Source organism: Callithrix jacchus, chromosome 6, assembly GCF_049354715.1.
Source record: "Callithrix jacchus isolate 240 chromosome 6, calJac240_pri, whole genome shotgun sequence".
Lineage (NCBI taxonomy): Eukaryota > Metazoa > Chordata > Mammalia > Primates > Cebidae > Callithrix > Callithrix jacchus.
Window position 1 is genome coordinate 154,886,474 of NC_133507.1, and position 16,942 is coordinate 154,903,415.

At 37.6% G+C, this 16,942-nt stretch overlaps 1 protein-coding gene and 1 pseudogene across 3 annotated transcripts in view; one reads left to right on the top strand and one right to left on the bottom strand.

Moving 5' to 3' along the window:
- USP40 (ubiquitin specific peptidase 40) overlaps positions 1-16,942 on the bottom strand; it is an 89,305-nt gene that overhangs the window by 66,516 nt on the left and 5,847 nt on the right. For all 3 annotated transcript variants that reach the window (XR_013519163.1, XM_078328853.1, XM_008999719.4), the window contains 4 exons: positions 7,718-7,882; positions 5,399-5,545; positions 1,762-1,905; positions 307-435 (listed from right to left, as the gene is read on the bottom strand). Coding sequence is in view for 2 of the 3 variants with exons in the window: in XM_008999719.4 (XP_008997967.1) it covers positions 307-435; positions 1,762-1,905; positions 5,399-5,545; positions 7,718-7,882 (585 nt within the window). In the remaining variant the exon portion in view is untranslated. The remainder of the gene's footprint in view (positions 1-306; positions 436-1,761; positions 1,906-5,398; positions 5,546-7,717; positions 7,883-16,942) is intronic.
- LOC103793995 (histone H2A type 1-like) lies at positions 8,044-8,445 on the top strand (annotated as a pseudogene).

Consider the following 16,942-nt stretch of genomic DNA (forward strand, 5'->3'; position numbering starts at 1 on the left):
ATAATGATAATGTTAATAATGTGTGTGTGTCTGTGTATGCACAGGTACAAATGTGGCAAAATGTTAACAACCAGAGAATCTAGGTAAAGGGTAGACAGAACGCGTTTTTATTATTCTGGTAATTTTTCTGTATATGTAAAATTATTTAGAAATAAAAATTTAAAACTTGTATCTGTATTAACTTTCAGTGCCTGTCAAAGTTTTCTAGAATGGATATATAATAAATAGTAAAAGATTATCCTCAACAAAATAATAGAAATAGAAAATAAATTGCAAAGATATTTCTAAATTAATTTCTATACGTACTTGAAATTGCCAGTTTCCCAAATGATCAACGTCTTTAATATATACATGGTAATGGCCTCCGTAGCAGCCGCCTTTGTGTATAATAACTGAGAAGAGGTCATATGTATATTCTAAGTCATCCAATTCACTCTAAAAGAAAAAAGAACATAAAATGCTAACATAACAATCAAAAGAAAAAATAATTTCAACTATTGAAATTAATAAGAAACATCACTGTTCATTGTTATTTAAGAGTAAAGATGAATTCAAATAATTGGCTTTAAATTTAAAAATTTTAAATTAATCTAATGCAAACCACATTACACCAATCAAATTCTGCCTCTTAAACATGAACACATGTACCTGAAAAATATGTTAATTTTACGTACTTTGGCTGAGATCACATACGAAACATGCTACCCTATCAATAAGTCTGTTGTAGAAATTTTTAGAAAGAGAAACCCATCTTTGTATGATACCTATTATGCTGCTTTACAGATGCACTCTGCTTTTAAAATGCATCACCCATTTTTTTTATTGATACATATCTAGTTGAAATTGTCCTATATTCCCACTAGGTTGCCACATGCCTCAAACTCAAAGCCAGCGCAACTATCACTCCTCCTGACACCACAGTCCTATGTATGGAATAAGAACTTAGCAATTATGACTATCAGCTGGTTTTGTTTAGAGGCAGTTTAGTGGAAGAGGTTCTTTCCTGCCTTAATTCTATGATCAACATTTTCTACAATTCATATGCTCCATAATCATGAGTGGCCTAACAGATGTACTCCTACACTAGCAATTAAAAACAAAAGAAAATAAAAAGCTACTTTAGATTAAGAGGTACTTTAAAGATGTTTATTTAAATTTCTAATGCAGAGGAAAAAAAGAAGCCTTTTTCACATCTGAGGGATCTTTCCCTACATCTTAAGGATTACAAATTCTAGACTAGCGAATTTCCATTTGCCTGTTGACTTTCTAGATGCATAAATTCATTATTACATGTAAAATAAACTAAATCCAAATTAACGGTACCAATTAATTTTAAGTTTTCTAAGTGCAGGGTAACTTCTAATTTTGTTCTTAAATTTTCATTTCAAATATTTTAAAGAAGAGTTTAATGAGAAGAACTAGGAACAAATCTATACTATGGAAATTCAAAATGACTCTAAATAAATCAGTGGTTCTCGACCCAGGGCAATCTTGCCCACCCCGTTCTACCAGGAGGCAGGGACATTTGGCTTTGTCTGAAGACAGTTTTGGTTGCCACAGCTGGGGGAGGAGGAGTGAGGATGCTACTGTCTAAACACCCTAATGCATGAGAGTCTCCCACAACAAAAAATAACTTAACTCAAAATGTCAATAGTGCCAAGGTCGAGAAATTCTAGCAATAAACCAACTGAAAATCAGGTCAATAACAGATTCAATTTTGAGAGGGGAAAATAAAGTACTTAGAAATAAAATAGTTCAAACCTGTTCACAAAAGGGCTTGAGATTGATCCGGAGAGGGAATGTATAACAGCTAGTTTCCTTGTAGCGTTCACATTTCACAAAATCAAAATTAAATCTTAGCAATGAAACAGTAAGAAAAGGAGGCAGCTTACGTAATTTGGCCGACTGTTAAAAGAGAATTTACAAAGCTTTTTAAAAACAGAGTTATAGAAAAGGAGACATACTGTTTCTTAAGGTCTAAAAAAACAACCTATGACACAGTTCTAAGAGAAGTATTACATAAACGAATTGCCATGGATTCAATATAACTTGATATCAACTCATCTATTTTATGGCTATAAAGGTGGCACCACTCATTTACACTTACAACTAATAATTTTTATCTTTTATCTTTAGTGTTGATATCCTGAAATACTATTTGAAGAGTGGTGCCTATTTCCTGCCCAATTCCTGGCCTTTCACCTTCCTCCTTGGTATCTCCACTTTACCTGGCAGATCTAGTTCTTTTTATTCAGTGAAAAACTGGAGCTCTTAAACTGGGACCTAGGAACCTGTTTTAAAGAATCTGAACTCATGAAGTAATACAAAAATTGTATGTAAATATGTATTTTTCTGGGGAGAAGATTCATAGCTTTCATGAGACTTGCAAAAGGCCTCTAACTTCCCCAGTGGCTAAGATCTATTGATTGGGATTAAGCTGCTTTTTATGAGTGTCAGCTGTGCCCAACCTCTTGGATTATTGGTCTGTGAGGAGAAAAAAAAATCCTCCCTGATATATAAATCCAAAATCACACAAATCTAACATTACTAAAAATATATTTAAAACAACAGTTCCACAAATCTAGTGGGTAAAAAAAAGTTAAAAAAAAAACAAAAAAAAAACCCAGCAATATAACAACATGGTAATGTGTTTGTTTTGAGACAAAGTCTTACTCTGTCACCAGGCTGGAGTGCAGTGGCATGATCTCAGCTCACTGCAACCTCCATCTCTCGAGTTCAAGTGATTCTCCTGTCTCAGCCTCCTAAGTAACTGGGACTCCAGGCATGCACCACCACGCCCAGCTAATTTAAAAAATATTTTTAGTAGAGACAGGGTTTCACCATGCTGGCCAGGATGGTCTCAATCTCTTGACTTCGTGATCCACGTGCCCTGGCCTCCCAAAGTGCTGGGATTACAGGTGTGAGACACCATGCCCGGCTCACATGGTTGATTTTCAAATAAGCTCTAAAAAATGCATCTAAAGAAACTCAATTATAATGTGGCTGAGAAAACAATGCTTCGGACAAGAAAATCTGCATTTATTTAGCAGCACAGCCAAACCTAAACTTAGACTGCAACCAATCCAATGCAACCAGAATGGAATACAAAATTTTTTTTTTTTTTTTGAGATGGAGTTTTGCTCTTGTTACCCAGGCTGGAGTGCAATGGTGCGATCTTGGCTCACTGCAACCTCCGCCTCCTGGGATCAGGCAATTCTCCTGCCTTAGCCTCCTGAGTAGCTAGGATAACAAGCACGCGCCACCATGCCCAGCTAATTTTTTGTATTTTTAGTAGAGACGGGGTTTCACCATGTTGACCAGGATGGTCTTGATCTCTTGACCTCATGATCCACCCACCTCGGCCTCCCAAAGTGCTGGGATTACAGGCATGAGCCACCACGCCCGGCCGGAATATAAATTTAAAAGTATCAAGATCAGACAATTTCCACTGAAAAAAGAATTAAAGCAATGCTATAAAAAGTATATTTAAGAACTGCATTTGTTTAACAAAAGTTTCTTATTTTGTTAATGTCAACAGGAAGTCTAACCAAAAACTGAATGTGTAAGTATCTTTCTAACACTATTCCATACTCTGAAGTTTAAACACCAAAGGTGAAATACAAAATAAATAAGCAAATAATAAACCTCTCTCTTTGAGTTTGATGAAAGGGCAAAGACTGGATAGAAATATACATGAAACAGTATAAAATTCAATCTTCCTGTGAAACCTATAGGCATAGGGTTTAAGGTTTTATTATAGTTTCATCTATAATCTCCAGGATACAAATTCAGAATTGTATATTATCTAAATCAATGCTCATTTTATTTGTTGGAAAAATGGACTAATTGTCAGCTATAGGAATAGTGCTATCTTTGTCATAATGAGTGACAGCATAAATATGTTCCTTGTGGTAGCTGTTTAAGACAATGTTCAGTAACCACTAAGTGAACTGAGCTCAAGTTGATGATGCTTATGAACAGCTCATCACATCATCTAAAGCAGGGAAATGTCACCACTGCAGATAATAAATAATGACAGCAGCAGGGTTGATGCCATATTGGCCATAGGTACAAGAAGCTGAGAAGGAAGGCCTGAGAAGATTAGAGATAGCATATCCAGGCCAGAGGAAATGGTATTAATAATATATACATACACAGACATAGAACATTTAATGAATTATCTATAGCAATAATTTTTATAGTAATGTTAACGAATTACTAGTATTTAGCAATGAACTAGCATTGGTAGTGCTTTTGGTGGAAATTAACTGTGTGAAAAATACATTAAAGAACAATTCCATAGAGAGAAATCACAGGAAATTGTGAAAAGAAAATGTAAATGAATGGCTGCTACAAGATAAAGTGGGGAAAGAAAATCCACAAAACCTTTTTCTAAAATCTGTCCTCCAAAAGGAGTTATTCAGACGTCAGACTCCCTTGGAACAAACAGATATCCTGGACCCAAAGGGCTTGGCCAGTAAAGCACAGAGAGAGACCTCCCATCAGGACTGGTATAAAACACCAATATGTGGCAGATTTTCAGAAATGCCAAAAGTCCTGATATAATAAATCCTTGCCATTTCAGAAAGGAGCTGGAATGTGCAAAACTTAGGATGCATGAAAATAACACCAGGGAGGTATTCCACTAAACAGCAGTTGCCTCTCATTTCTCCTCTTATCAAGGTGTCTCTTCTTTCCAGGAATGGAAAATAACTATGAATTATACTACAGGAATAGACACTGATGTATGAATATGATGAATAAATTTGGGAAATGTCAGAACTCTATGTTTATTCGTTTGTTTTACTTTTCTCTCTTCGCTCTCATATGGCAAAAGAAATCAGTTGCTTTAATCTTGTCCTCCTTTCATCTTACATTTTGCTTGCCTGTATAGAAAGAAAACCGGAAATATTCTGCTAAGTTCCTTAATTAGCAAGTACTCCCACCTGGGAGAGGAGTTAAGACTATATTAGATTTACCAGAGCGAGGAAGAACATATATCAAGATTATAAACTAACTGTATATTAAGAAAATGAAAATAGCCATCTATTTTTACAGTAGTAAACAAAGAAAGGAAAGCTCAACAAGTTTCTTAGTGGCAGAAATAAAAATATATACATCTTTTTTCACAACAGTAATTGCAAAAAGCAGGGATACTTATGAAACACTGAGGCACAAATAAACTTTTCCCCAGAGATAAGAAAGTTGACAGAATTGCTGGGTTGAAAGCCTTAAACATTCTTTATTGTAAAAAATTAAAATATAGATAATGACATAAATATATTTTCAATACTTAGTGTCCTAACAGCTTCAAGTATATGCTTCAGACTTTCATACAAGCTGACGTGGACTAAGTACAAAGTGGGGAACCTGGGAAAAAGTGGGTACCTATCTTTACCTTTGCTGCTTTAACCAGCCTGTCACAAGTTCCACAGTGGTACAAGTTGTCACAATCAAAAACTTCCTCTTCTACATACATGTTCCAGAGAGCATCTTCCAAACCAGATACATTTTTGACTGCTACTGTTAGATCTAAGAAGTCTTCCTGAAATAGACATGAATATAAATATTGAAAAACAATTTCAGACGTTTACAAACACATCACCAACTCACACATATACTGGGAATAATCAGATATGTTTTCTAAAACACTACATATAAAGATGTAGATCTCCTAATTAACACTAAATTATTTTGAAATCAAACTATAATTTAGCTTAAAATAAGTTAGAAAAAATATGAGTTTACTGCAGTTACAATAAAATCTGTTTTATAAGGAAATATAAACCACAATAAAACACATATCTGAATTCAGAAGTGGATATATAGGTATACAGTACTGTTTTAGTCTCTAGACTAGAATATAAGAGCAAGGGCAGGGTTGAATTTTCTAATGTAAACTCCATTTCTTTATCTTCTTTTGCTGGGGTTGCCTTAAGATACACCGAAAAAGTCATAAGAAAAAACTTGTTTGTCCAGCCTGGTCAATATGGTAAAACCTCATCTCTACTAAAAATACAAAAAATTTGCTGGTTGTGGTGGCGCATGCCTCTAATCCCAGGTACTCGGGAGGCTGAGGCAGGAGAATCACTTGAACCTGGAAGTCAAAAGCTGCAGTAAGCTTAGGTGGCGCCACTGCACTCCAGCCTGGACAACAGAGTGAGACACCATATCAAAAGAAAAAAAAAATTTATTAAGCTAGGATAAAGAGAATTTTGTAAAAAGAGGGTTTATGAATTCTGCTATAACTATGTTTGAATCACAATATTTCTAGTAATACACTATTACAATTTGGCCAATTTAACTCATAGTTCCGCATGTGTGTGCAACAGCTTTATTTCAAAAGATTTTGGGGAATGAAAATAGGGCGCTTGTTAACTCATGGTGAAAATTCTAAGTACTAAAAGTAACACTGATACAGTATATGGTTTATAATATATAAGTGAGAAGTTAGTCTTTAATTTATAATGGTCCTACATATATTGTTTGGAAAATACTCTTGATTTACTACATCACAGCTAAGTCAAGCATGTAGTAATTCAAAGACACACACAACATCTTTTTATTTCCAAATGAGGCTGACCAAGAAAGCGTCTATTAGCACAGGCAATAGGGGCAAGAAGTATTTTTGAAAATACCAACACTTTTTTATAGAGACATCTATTTTCAAAAAAGCAATTAACACATTTTGAAAATGGTAATTTTGTCCTCATACAAATACACAAACTCCATTGCCATAAATAACAAAAGCAGCCTTTTATTAAAGGATCAGTGATAAATTCAGTGATAAAAATCATTGACTATGTAAGATTTGTAGAGCAAACAGGATTATATTTACATGAGCAAATTTCCAATTTCCAATTAGATTAAATGGGCAATCTGTGTCATTACAAAGAACTGAAGGTTATACTAATTAATACAGGATTATAATAGCCTATAATATATAAAAACAAGCACACATATATATAAATGAACTTTCTGAAGAATATTAATAAACTAAATCCAAAATTTAATTACAGATGTTTGTCAAATTAAACAGTCCTCAGTATTGTCTATGTTTATTACCTCCCTAATTAACTTCCTTTATAATATCCCAACCATGATGACATTGGCTTCTCACATGAGGCCACAGACTTCTATTTGCAAATATCCCCTAAATACATTTTTCAAATATTAAGGTCTGAATAAAAGATTAAGTTTCAAGATACTTGCTTCTTTCAGTATACATGGAGAAATCTGGATTACAGGCTATGATTTCGGTATACTTAGAAGAAAAAAAACGGAATAAATTACCTTTAGTAATAAATAGTTTTGTTTTGTTTTTTTTTTAATTGAGATGGAGTTTTGCTCTGGTTGCCTAGGCTGGAATGCAATGGCATGATCTTGGCTGACTGCAACCTCTGCCTCCTGGGTTCAAGCAACTCTCCTGCCTCAGCCTCCCAAGTAGCTGGAATTATATGCATGGGCCATGCCTGGCTAATCTTGTATTTTTAGTAGAGATGGGGTTTCTCCATGTTGGTCAGGCTGGTCTTGAACACCTGACCCCAGGTGATCCGCCCGCCTTGGCCCCCAAAGAGCTGAGATTACAGGTGTGAGCCACCTCGCCCAGTCTGTAATAAACACTTTAATCTTCGTATGGTATTACAGATTATACGTTTAATTACATAAATTATAATTTGCAACATAACTTATTATTCAAATACTCTTGCGTATTTACCTGCCTCTCACTGACATTCTTACATTCTTTACAAACAATCTGGTTAACAATGGTTCCGTGATACAGACGATTGATAAGGTCATGACCGGAGGTCCCGACTAAAGAAGTTTCCAAAGCGCTGAAGAGAATTCGATTCAGTTCCTGCACATCATGTTGCCTCATTTCCTATAAAATAAGTAATTTTTAGATGTAATTCTGGGCTTCAGATTTTTTAAAACATTAAAAAAATATACTAGTCAATAAAAACTCAAGATTTATCAAGCAATCCAAAGATAAGAACGACTCAGCAAAGCTGTTCTTTGCCCTTCGCCGATTGTTTCTTCATCATGTCTGAACACCACAAGCAGGGAGGAAAAGCTTGCGCCATGGCTAAGACCCGTTCTCCGGCCGGGCTCCAGCTCCCCATGGGTCCGGTGGGCCACGTGCACCGCCTGCTCCGAGGGCAACTATGCCAAGCTAGTTGGGGCCAGCGCACCAGTCTACCTGGTGGCGGTGCTAGAGTACCTGATACAGGTGGCTGAGATCCTGGAGCTGGAGGGCAACATAGGACACGACAACAAGAAGACCCACATTATCCCATGCCACCTGCGGCTGGCCATCCGCAACAATGAGGAGCTGAACAAGCTGCTGGGCAAGGTCACATCACTCAGGGCGGCGTCCTGCCCAATATCCAGGCCATGCTGCTGCCCAGGAAGTTAGAGAGCCACCACAAGGCCAAGGGCAAATAATGTCTCCATAAATCACTTTACAATATAACAGTGTTGCATTGAACTTAGCACAGAAAGTCAACACCAGAACAAAAGTATACCAAATTGCAGGGTTTATTGCCGGCGACCACGGAGGACTCACGTCTCTCCAACCCGTGGCAGAGAAAGAAGAGTGACAAGACCTTTTTATACCCACAAAACCACCTTGGGAGTGGGGGCGAGGAACGGAGATGGGAATGAAAGCTGTCAATCACCTCCTAGGCTGAGAGGAGGTTGAGGGGGCTCCAGATATTCCAAGGCCAGGAGACTTTTGTCATTCCGATTGCCACTTAAGTGGTTTACAGAGGTCAAGGTAAACATTAGTTTATACATTATTTGGACAGGTGTGGGGTCCACATAATTTTAGGTTACTTGGCGCCAGGATTATCTGGGGGTGCTTACTTTGGTAAACAAAGGCCAGCAATTCTGGCAGTTACAGATAAGAGAAAGTATGCAGCTTGTCCTCTCTTTACATTTTGCAAGGTAATCTTAGTAGTTTACAGAAGCCATGGCTAGCAGTCATTGTGAGGAGAATGGAAACAGTTTTCCCATTTTAAAATGGCATTGTACTGGTTCTAATTCTAGGCCAGCTATATCACAACAGCTCTTTTCAGAGCCATCGAATCCAAGCTGGAAAACTTCCCCAACCTAGCAAGGCAGGCCAATATTCAAGTCCAGGAAATACAGAGAACACCACAAAGATATTCCTCAAGAAGAGCAGCCCCAAGGCACATAATGGTCAGATTCACCAGGGTTAAAATGAAGAAGAAAATGATAAGGGGCAGCGAGAGAGAAAGGTCAGGTCACTCACAAAGGGAAGCCCATCAGACTCGCAGTGGATCTCTCAACAGAAACCCTACAAGCCAGAAGAGAGTGGGGGCCAATATTCCTCCTTAAAGAAAAGAACTTTCAACCTAGGATTTCATATCCAGCCAAATGAAGTTTCATAAGCAAAGGAAAAATAAAATCTTTTACTAACAAGCAATTACTCAGAGATTTCATCACTACCAGGCCTGCTTTACAAGAGCTCCTGAAAGAAGCACTAAATCGAAAGGAACAACCAGTACCAGCCACTCCAAAAACATACCAAATGGTAAAGAGCAGTGACACATGAAGAAACTGCATCAACTAACAGGCAAGAGAACCAGCTAGCATCAAAATGGCAGGATCAAACTCACATATAACAATATTAACCCTAAATGTAAATGGGCTAAATGCCCCAAGCAAAAGACACAGACTGGCAAATTAGATAAAAAACCAAAACCCATTGGTGTGCTGTATCCAGGAAACCCACCTCACATGCAAGGATACACATAGGCTGAAAATACAGGGATGGAGGAAGATTTACCAAGCAAATGGAGAGCAAAAAAAAAGCAGGAGTTGCAATCCTAGTCTCTGATAAAATAAACTTTAAACCAACAAAAATCAAAAGAGACAAAGAAAGACATTACATAATGGTAAAAGGATCAATGCAACTAGAAGAGCTAACGATCCTAATATATGCACCCAATACAGGAGCACCCAGATAGGTAAAGCAAGTTCTTAATGACTTACCAAGAGACTTAGACTCCCACACACAACAGTGGAAGACTTTAACACTCCACTGTCAATATTAGATCAACGAGACAGAAAATTAACAAGGATATCGAGGACTTGAACTCAGACCTGGACCCAGCAAACCTAATAGACATTTACAGAACTCTCCACCCCAAATCCACAGAATGTACATCCTTCTCAGCACCACATCAAACCTACTCTAAAACTGACCACATAATTGGAAGTGAATCACTGCTCAGCAAATGCAAAAGAACGGAAATCATAACAAACAGTCTCTCAGACCATAGTGCAATCAAGTTAGAACTCAGAATTCAGAAACTAACTCAGAACCACACAGCTTCATGGAAACTGAACAAGTGGCTCTTGAATGTTGACTGGATAAACAATGAAATGAAGGCAGAAATAAAGATGTTCTTTGAAACTAACGAGAACAAAGACACAACATATTAGAATCTCTGGGACACATTTAAAGCAGTGTCTAGAGGAAAATATATAGCAATAAATACACATATGAGAAGTAAGGAAATATCTAAAATCAACACCCTATAGTCAAAATGGAAAGAGCTAGAGGAGCAAGATTAAAAAAAAAAAACAACTCAAAAGCTAGCTGAAGACAAGAAATAACTAAGATCGGAGCAGAACTGAAGGAGATAGAGACAAAAAAACCCTTCAAAAAATCAGTAAATCCAGGAGCTGGTGTTTTGAAAAGATCAACAAAATAGATAGATCACTAGACAGATTATAAAAGAGAGAAGAATCAAATAGATGCAACAAAAAATGATAAAGGGGATATAATCACAGATTCCACATAAATACAAACCATCATCAGAGATTACTATAAACAACTCTATGCACATAAACCAGTACATCTGGAAGAAATGGATACATTCCTGGACACTTGCATCCCCCCAAGCCTAAACCAGGAAGAAGTCGAAACCCTGAATAGACCAATAACAAGGGCTGAAGTTGAGGCAGCATTTAATAGCCTACCCACCAAAAAAATGCCGAGGTCCAGATGGGTTCATGGCCGAATTCTACCAGACATATAAAGAGGAGCTGGTACCACTCCTTCTGAAACTATTCCAAACAATCAAAAAAGAGGGAATCCTTCCCAAATCATTTTATGAGACCAACCTGGCAGAGACTCAACAAGAAAAGAAAACTTCAGGCCAATATCCATGATGAACATAGATGCAAAAATCTTCAATAAATACTGGCAAACCGATAGCAACAGCACATCAAAAAGCTTATCTATCACAATCAAGTAGGCTTCATCCCAGGGATGCCAGGCTGGTTCAACATATGCAAGTCTATAAACGTAATGCACTACATAAACAGAACAAACACAAAAACCACATGATTATCTCAATTGATGCACAGAAGACCTTTGACATTCAACAGCACTTTATGCTAAAAACTCTGAATAAACTAGGTATTGACAGAATGTATCTCAAAATAATAAAAGCTATTGATGACAAACTCACAGCCAGTATCATACCGAATGGGCAAAAACTGGAAGCATTCCCTTTGAAATCTGGCACCAGACCGGTTGCCCTCTCTCACCACTCCTATTCAACATAGTATTGGAAGTTCTAACCAGAGCAATCAGGCAAGAAAAATAAATAAAGCATATTCAATTAGGAAAGGAGGAAGTCAAATTGTCTTTATTTGCAGATGACATGATTGTATACTTAGAAGACCCCATTGTCTCAGCCCAAAATCTCCTGAAACTGATAAGCAACTTCAACAAAGTCTCAGGATACAAAATCAATGTGCAAAAATCACAAGCATTCCTATACACCAATAACAGACTTAAAGAAAGCCAAATCAAGAATGAACTGCCATTCACAACTGTTACAAAGAGAATAAAATACCTAGGAATATAACTAACAAAGAATGTAAAGGACCTCTTCAAAGAGAACTACAAATCACTGCTCAACAAAATAAGGGAGGGCACAGACAGATGGAGAAATGTTCCATGCTCATGGTTAGGAATAATCAATATCGTGAAAATGGCCATACTGCCCAAAGTAATTTACAGATTCGATGCTATCCCCATGAAGCTACCAATGACTTTCTTCACAGAACTGGAAAAAAACACCTTAAACTTTATATGGAACCAAAAGAGAGCCCGCATAGCAAAGTCAATTCTAAGTAAAAAGAACAAAGATGGAGGCATCACACTACCTGACTTCAAACTATACAACAAGGTTACAGTAATCATAACAGCATGGTACTGGTACTAAAACAGAGATATAGACCAATGGAACAGAACAAAGGCTTCGGAGGCAACGCCACACATCTACAACCATCTGAGAATTCCCTGTTTAATAAACAGTGTTGGGAAAACTGGCTAATGTGCAGAAAGCAGAAACTGGAACCCTTCCTGACATCTTATACTACCATTAACTCCAGGTGGATTAAAGACTTAAACATAAGACCTAACACCATAAAAACCCTAGAAGAAAACCTAGGCAAAACCATTCAGGTCATAAGCATAGGCAAGGACCTCATGACTAAAACACCAAAAGCATTGGCAACTAAAGCCAAAATAGACAAATGGGACCTAATTAAACTCCAGAGCTTCTGCACGGCAAAAGAAACAATCATTAGAGTCTATCAGCAATAAAATGGGAAAAAATTTTTGCAATCTACCCATCTGACAAAGGACTAATATCCAGAATCTACAAAGAACTAAAACAGATTTACAAGAAAAAAAACCAACAGGCCCATTCAAAAGTGGGAGAAGGATATGAATAGATACTTTACAAAAGAAGACATCGATGAGGCCAACAAACATATGAAAAAATGCTCATCATCACTGGTCATTAGAGAAATGCAAATCAAAACTACATTGAGATACCATTTCATGCCAGTTAGAATGGCGATCATTAAAAAATCAGACAGATGCTGGAGAGGATGTGGAGAAAAAGGAACACTTTAACACTGTTGGTGGGAGTGTAAATTAGTCCAACCACTGTGGAAGACAGCGTGACGATTCCTCAAGGACCTAGAAATAGAAATTCCATTTCACCCAGCAATCCCATTACTGGGTATATAGCCAAAGGATTATAAATCATTCTTTCATAAGGACACATGCACATGAATGTTCATTGCAACAATGTTTACAATAACAAGGACTTGGAACCAACCCAAATGTCCATCGATGACAGACTGGACAGGGAAAATGTGGCACATATACACCATGGAATATTATGCAGCAATCAAAAACAATGAGTTCATGTCCTTTGTAGGGACATGGATGAACCTGGAAACCATCATTCTCAGCAAACTGACACAAGAACAGAAAATCAAACAGCGCATGTTCTCACTCATAGGCAGGTATTGAACAATGAGAACACAGGGACACAGGGAGGGCAGCATCACACACTGGGGTCTATGGGGGGGAACTGGGGGAGGGACAGCAGGGGATGGAGAGTTGGGGAGGGATAACATGGGAGAAATGCCAGAAACAGGTGATGGGGAGGAAGGCGGTAAACCACATTGCCATGTATGTACCTATGCAACAATCTTGCATGTTCTTCACATGTACCCCAAAACCTAAAACATAATTAAAAAAAAAAGGATGACTCAGCAAAATAAGCTGTGAGCTTATTAAGGGATTACCACCTATTTTTATTTATACTATAAAATGAAAATATGAACAGGCAGTATTCAGTGTGTACATATAACTCAACTCCTTTGACCCCCAAAATGTGCATGTATTCTTGTAGGAAACCATACACATGGCCATATCACAGAAAGGAGAGAGGGATACACCAGGTACAGACCAGTGTCTAAGACCTGGCAGTGTCTGCACAGGAACAATTCACTGAGATCAGGGTACATGCTGAATAGTCTGAATTACCAACAATAGAAAAGAACTAGAATGTACTGCCTTGAAGTATAAACCAATAAAAAAAGACTAACACAGTGCTACTGAGAAAAAAATCTTGATGGAACTTGCTTTAATCCATTATGAGTCACAAAGCTATGTGTAAACTTCTTAAGAAAAATGTATAGCTAAACCAAAGGACACAACAAGACTGAGAATTGGAGAAGAGGAGGAAGAACAGTTGTGAGGAGAGCCAGGAGAGTGAGGCCCCAGGAAGCAGGAGGAACTGGGGCTTTAAGGAGGGTGGTGAGTGCTACTGAGAGCTCCTTCTGCTGAGAACACGGAAGCATCTTCTGGATTTGGCACAAGGATGTCACAGTTCAACAAAAGAGGCAGAAACAAGGCAGAGGAACAAATGGAGGGTTCAGAAGTAGAGGCAATAAGGGAAGATAATTTAAAAATAAGTTTCAACCAAGAGCAACAGCTCATGCCTATAATCTCAACTACCTAAGAGACTGAGGCAGGAGGATGCCTTAAACCCAGGAGTACAAGGCTGCAGGGAGCTATGATTGTGCCATTGCACCCCCAGGTTGATGACAGAGTAAGACCTCGTTTTAAAAAAAAAGTTTCATGTGAAGAGCAGCAGATAGGTGGATGAAAGGTGGAGGATTTCTAGTCTTTTAAAATAGAAGACCCTTGAGGATGCAAATTTATCTTATATCACTGGCTATGATGAGATAGAAAACTTGTGGAAGTTTTCAAGCTCTGTTCCTGAACAATCCTACACTTGGCAAAGGTACCATAGAGACCTTCTTCAATCACTGCGGGTCTAGTCTTACAGAGGGTTTTCTGCAAGACCTTATTTAAGAAAAAAATCAAATAAAAATCTCCGCAGCGTTAAGAAGTATGAAACCAGCAACTTAGTGAAGCTCATTATCAAAAAAAACAAAGAAAAATCTATCAATCGATGACTAGCTTAAAAAAAAAAAAAAAAAACTCAAGTGGCATATCCATCTAATAGAATCTCATTTGGCAAATGGAATGAAGTATTGACATAAAGTACAACCCTGGGAACAGTAGTCTTCAGTAAGTGAAAGAAGCCTGTTACAAGAGACCACCTATTGTATTGGATCACTCCATTTCCATGAAATGTCCAGAACAGGCAAGTCCACAGAGACAGAAGGAAGGTCAGTGGTTGCCAGCGGCTGAGTTGAGGGGGATGGAGAGTGACTGCTAATGGGTATGGCATTTCTTTTTGGGGTGGTAAAAAGTCTCTAAGATTGATTGTAGTGATGGTTGAACAACTCCGCAAATATGCTAAAAAAAAAAAAAAACGCACTGAACTGTACCCTTTAAAAGAGTAAATTCTGTGGCGTGTAAATTATATCTCAATACAGTGGTTATTATTTCTTTTTAAAGGAATTAACCCCTACTACCAGCTCTACATCAGAAATTTAACATACTTGTTTAGGGAATATATTATTACCGTATTTTACTTCAAAGTCCATGCCCTACCTCCTTAATCACACAGTTGGTATCACCTAGTTAAGGAGTGTTCTTGGTTAGAAGAAGACCACCATTTAGAGTTTACCGTTAAAGGCAATATAACACTATTCCTATCATTTGCTCTTTAAATTGTAATAGTTGTCTATACCTGTCTTTGCAGAAATAAATCCATCTATTCCATAAAAAAAATGGTAGACCGGGATTTGTTTTGATTTGTATAGCTAACAGCTCGTCATATTTGCAACAATCACCTTTAATCACTGCTGACAAGTGTGTAGTGTTTGTATACAGTAGAATGCCTTTTAGAACTCAAACAGGAAAATGAGAGAAAGCCCACATACAAGATACACAAAGAAAATGGAGAAAATCTTCATGACTAAAACAGCAAAAGCATTGGCAACTAAAGCCAAAATAGACTAATGGGACCTAATTAAACTCCAGAGCTTCTGCACAGCAAAAGAAACAGTCATTAGAGTGAATGGGCAACCAACAGAATGGGAAAAAATTTTTGCAGTTTACCCATCTGACAAAGGACTAATATCCAGAATCTACAAAGAACTAAAACAGATTTACAAGAAAAAAACAAACAAGCCCATTTAAAAGTGGGCGAAGGATATGAACAGACACTTTTCAAAAGAAGACATCAATGAGGCCAACAAACACATGAAAAAATGCTCATCATCACTGGTCATTAGAGAGATGCACATCAAAACCACATTGAGATACCATCTCACGCCAGTTAGAATGGTGATCATTAAAAGATCTGGAGACAACAGATGCTGGAGAGGATGTGGAGAAAAAGGAACACTTTTACACTGTTGGTGGGAGTGTAAATTAGTACAGCCATTGTGGAAGACAGTGTGGTGATTCCTCAAGGATCTAGAAATAGAAATTCCATTTCACCCATCAATCCCATTACTGGGTATATATCCAAAGGATTATAAATTGTTCTACTATAAGGACACATGCATATGAATGTTCACTGAGGCACTGTTTACAATAGTAAAGACTTGGAACCAACCCAAATGCCCTTCAGTGATAGACAGGACAGGGAAAATGCAGCACATATACACCATGGAATACTATGCAGCCATAAAAAACGATGAGTTCGTGTCCTTTGTAGGGACATAAATGAACCTGGAAACCATCACTCTCAGCAAACTGACACAAGAACAGAAAATCAAATACCGCATGTTCTTATTCATATAGGCAGGTGTTGAACAATGAGAACACAGGGACAGAGGGAGGGGAGCATCACACACTGGGGTCTACGGGGGGGAACTAGGGAGGGGACAGTGGGGGGTGGGGAGTTAGGGAGGGATAACATGGGGAGAAATGCCAAATATAGGTGATAGGGAGGAAGGCAGCAAACCACATTGCCATGTATGTACCTATGCAACAATCTTGCATGTTCTTCACATGTACCCCAAAACCTAAAATGCAATAAAATATATATAAAAAATAAATAAAATAAAATAAACAATATGATAAAATTAAAATACAAAACAAAAATAAGAAAGAAAGAAGGAAAGAAAGAAAATGGAGAAAGTCAGGAGAACGAACAGGAAGAATAAAAAGACC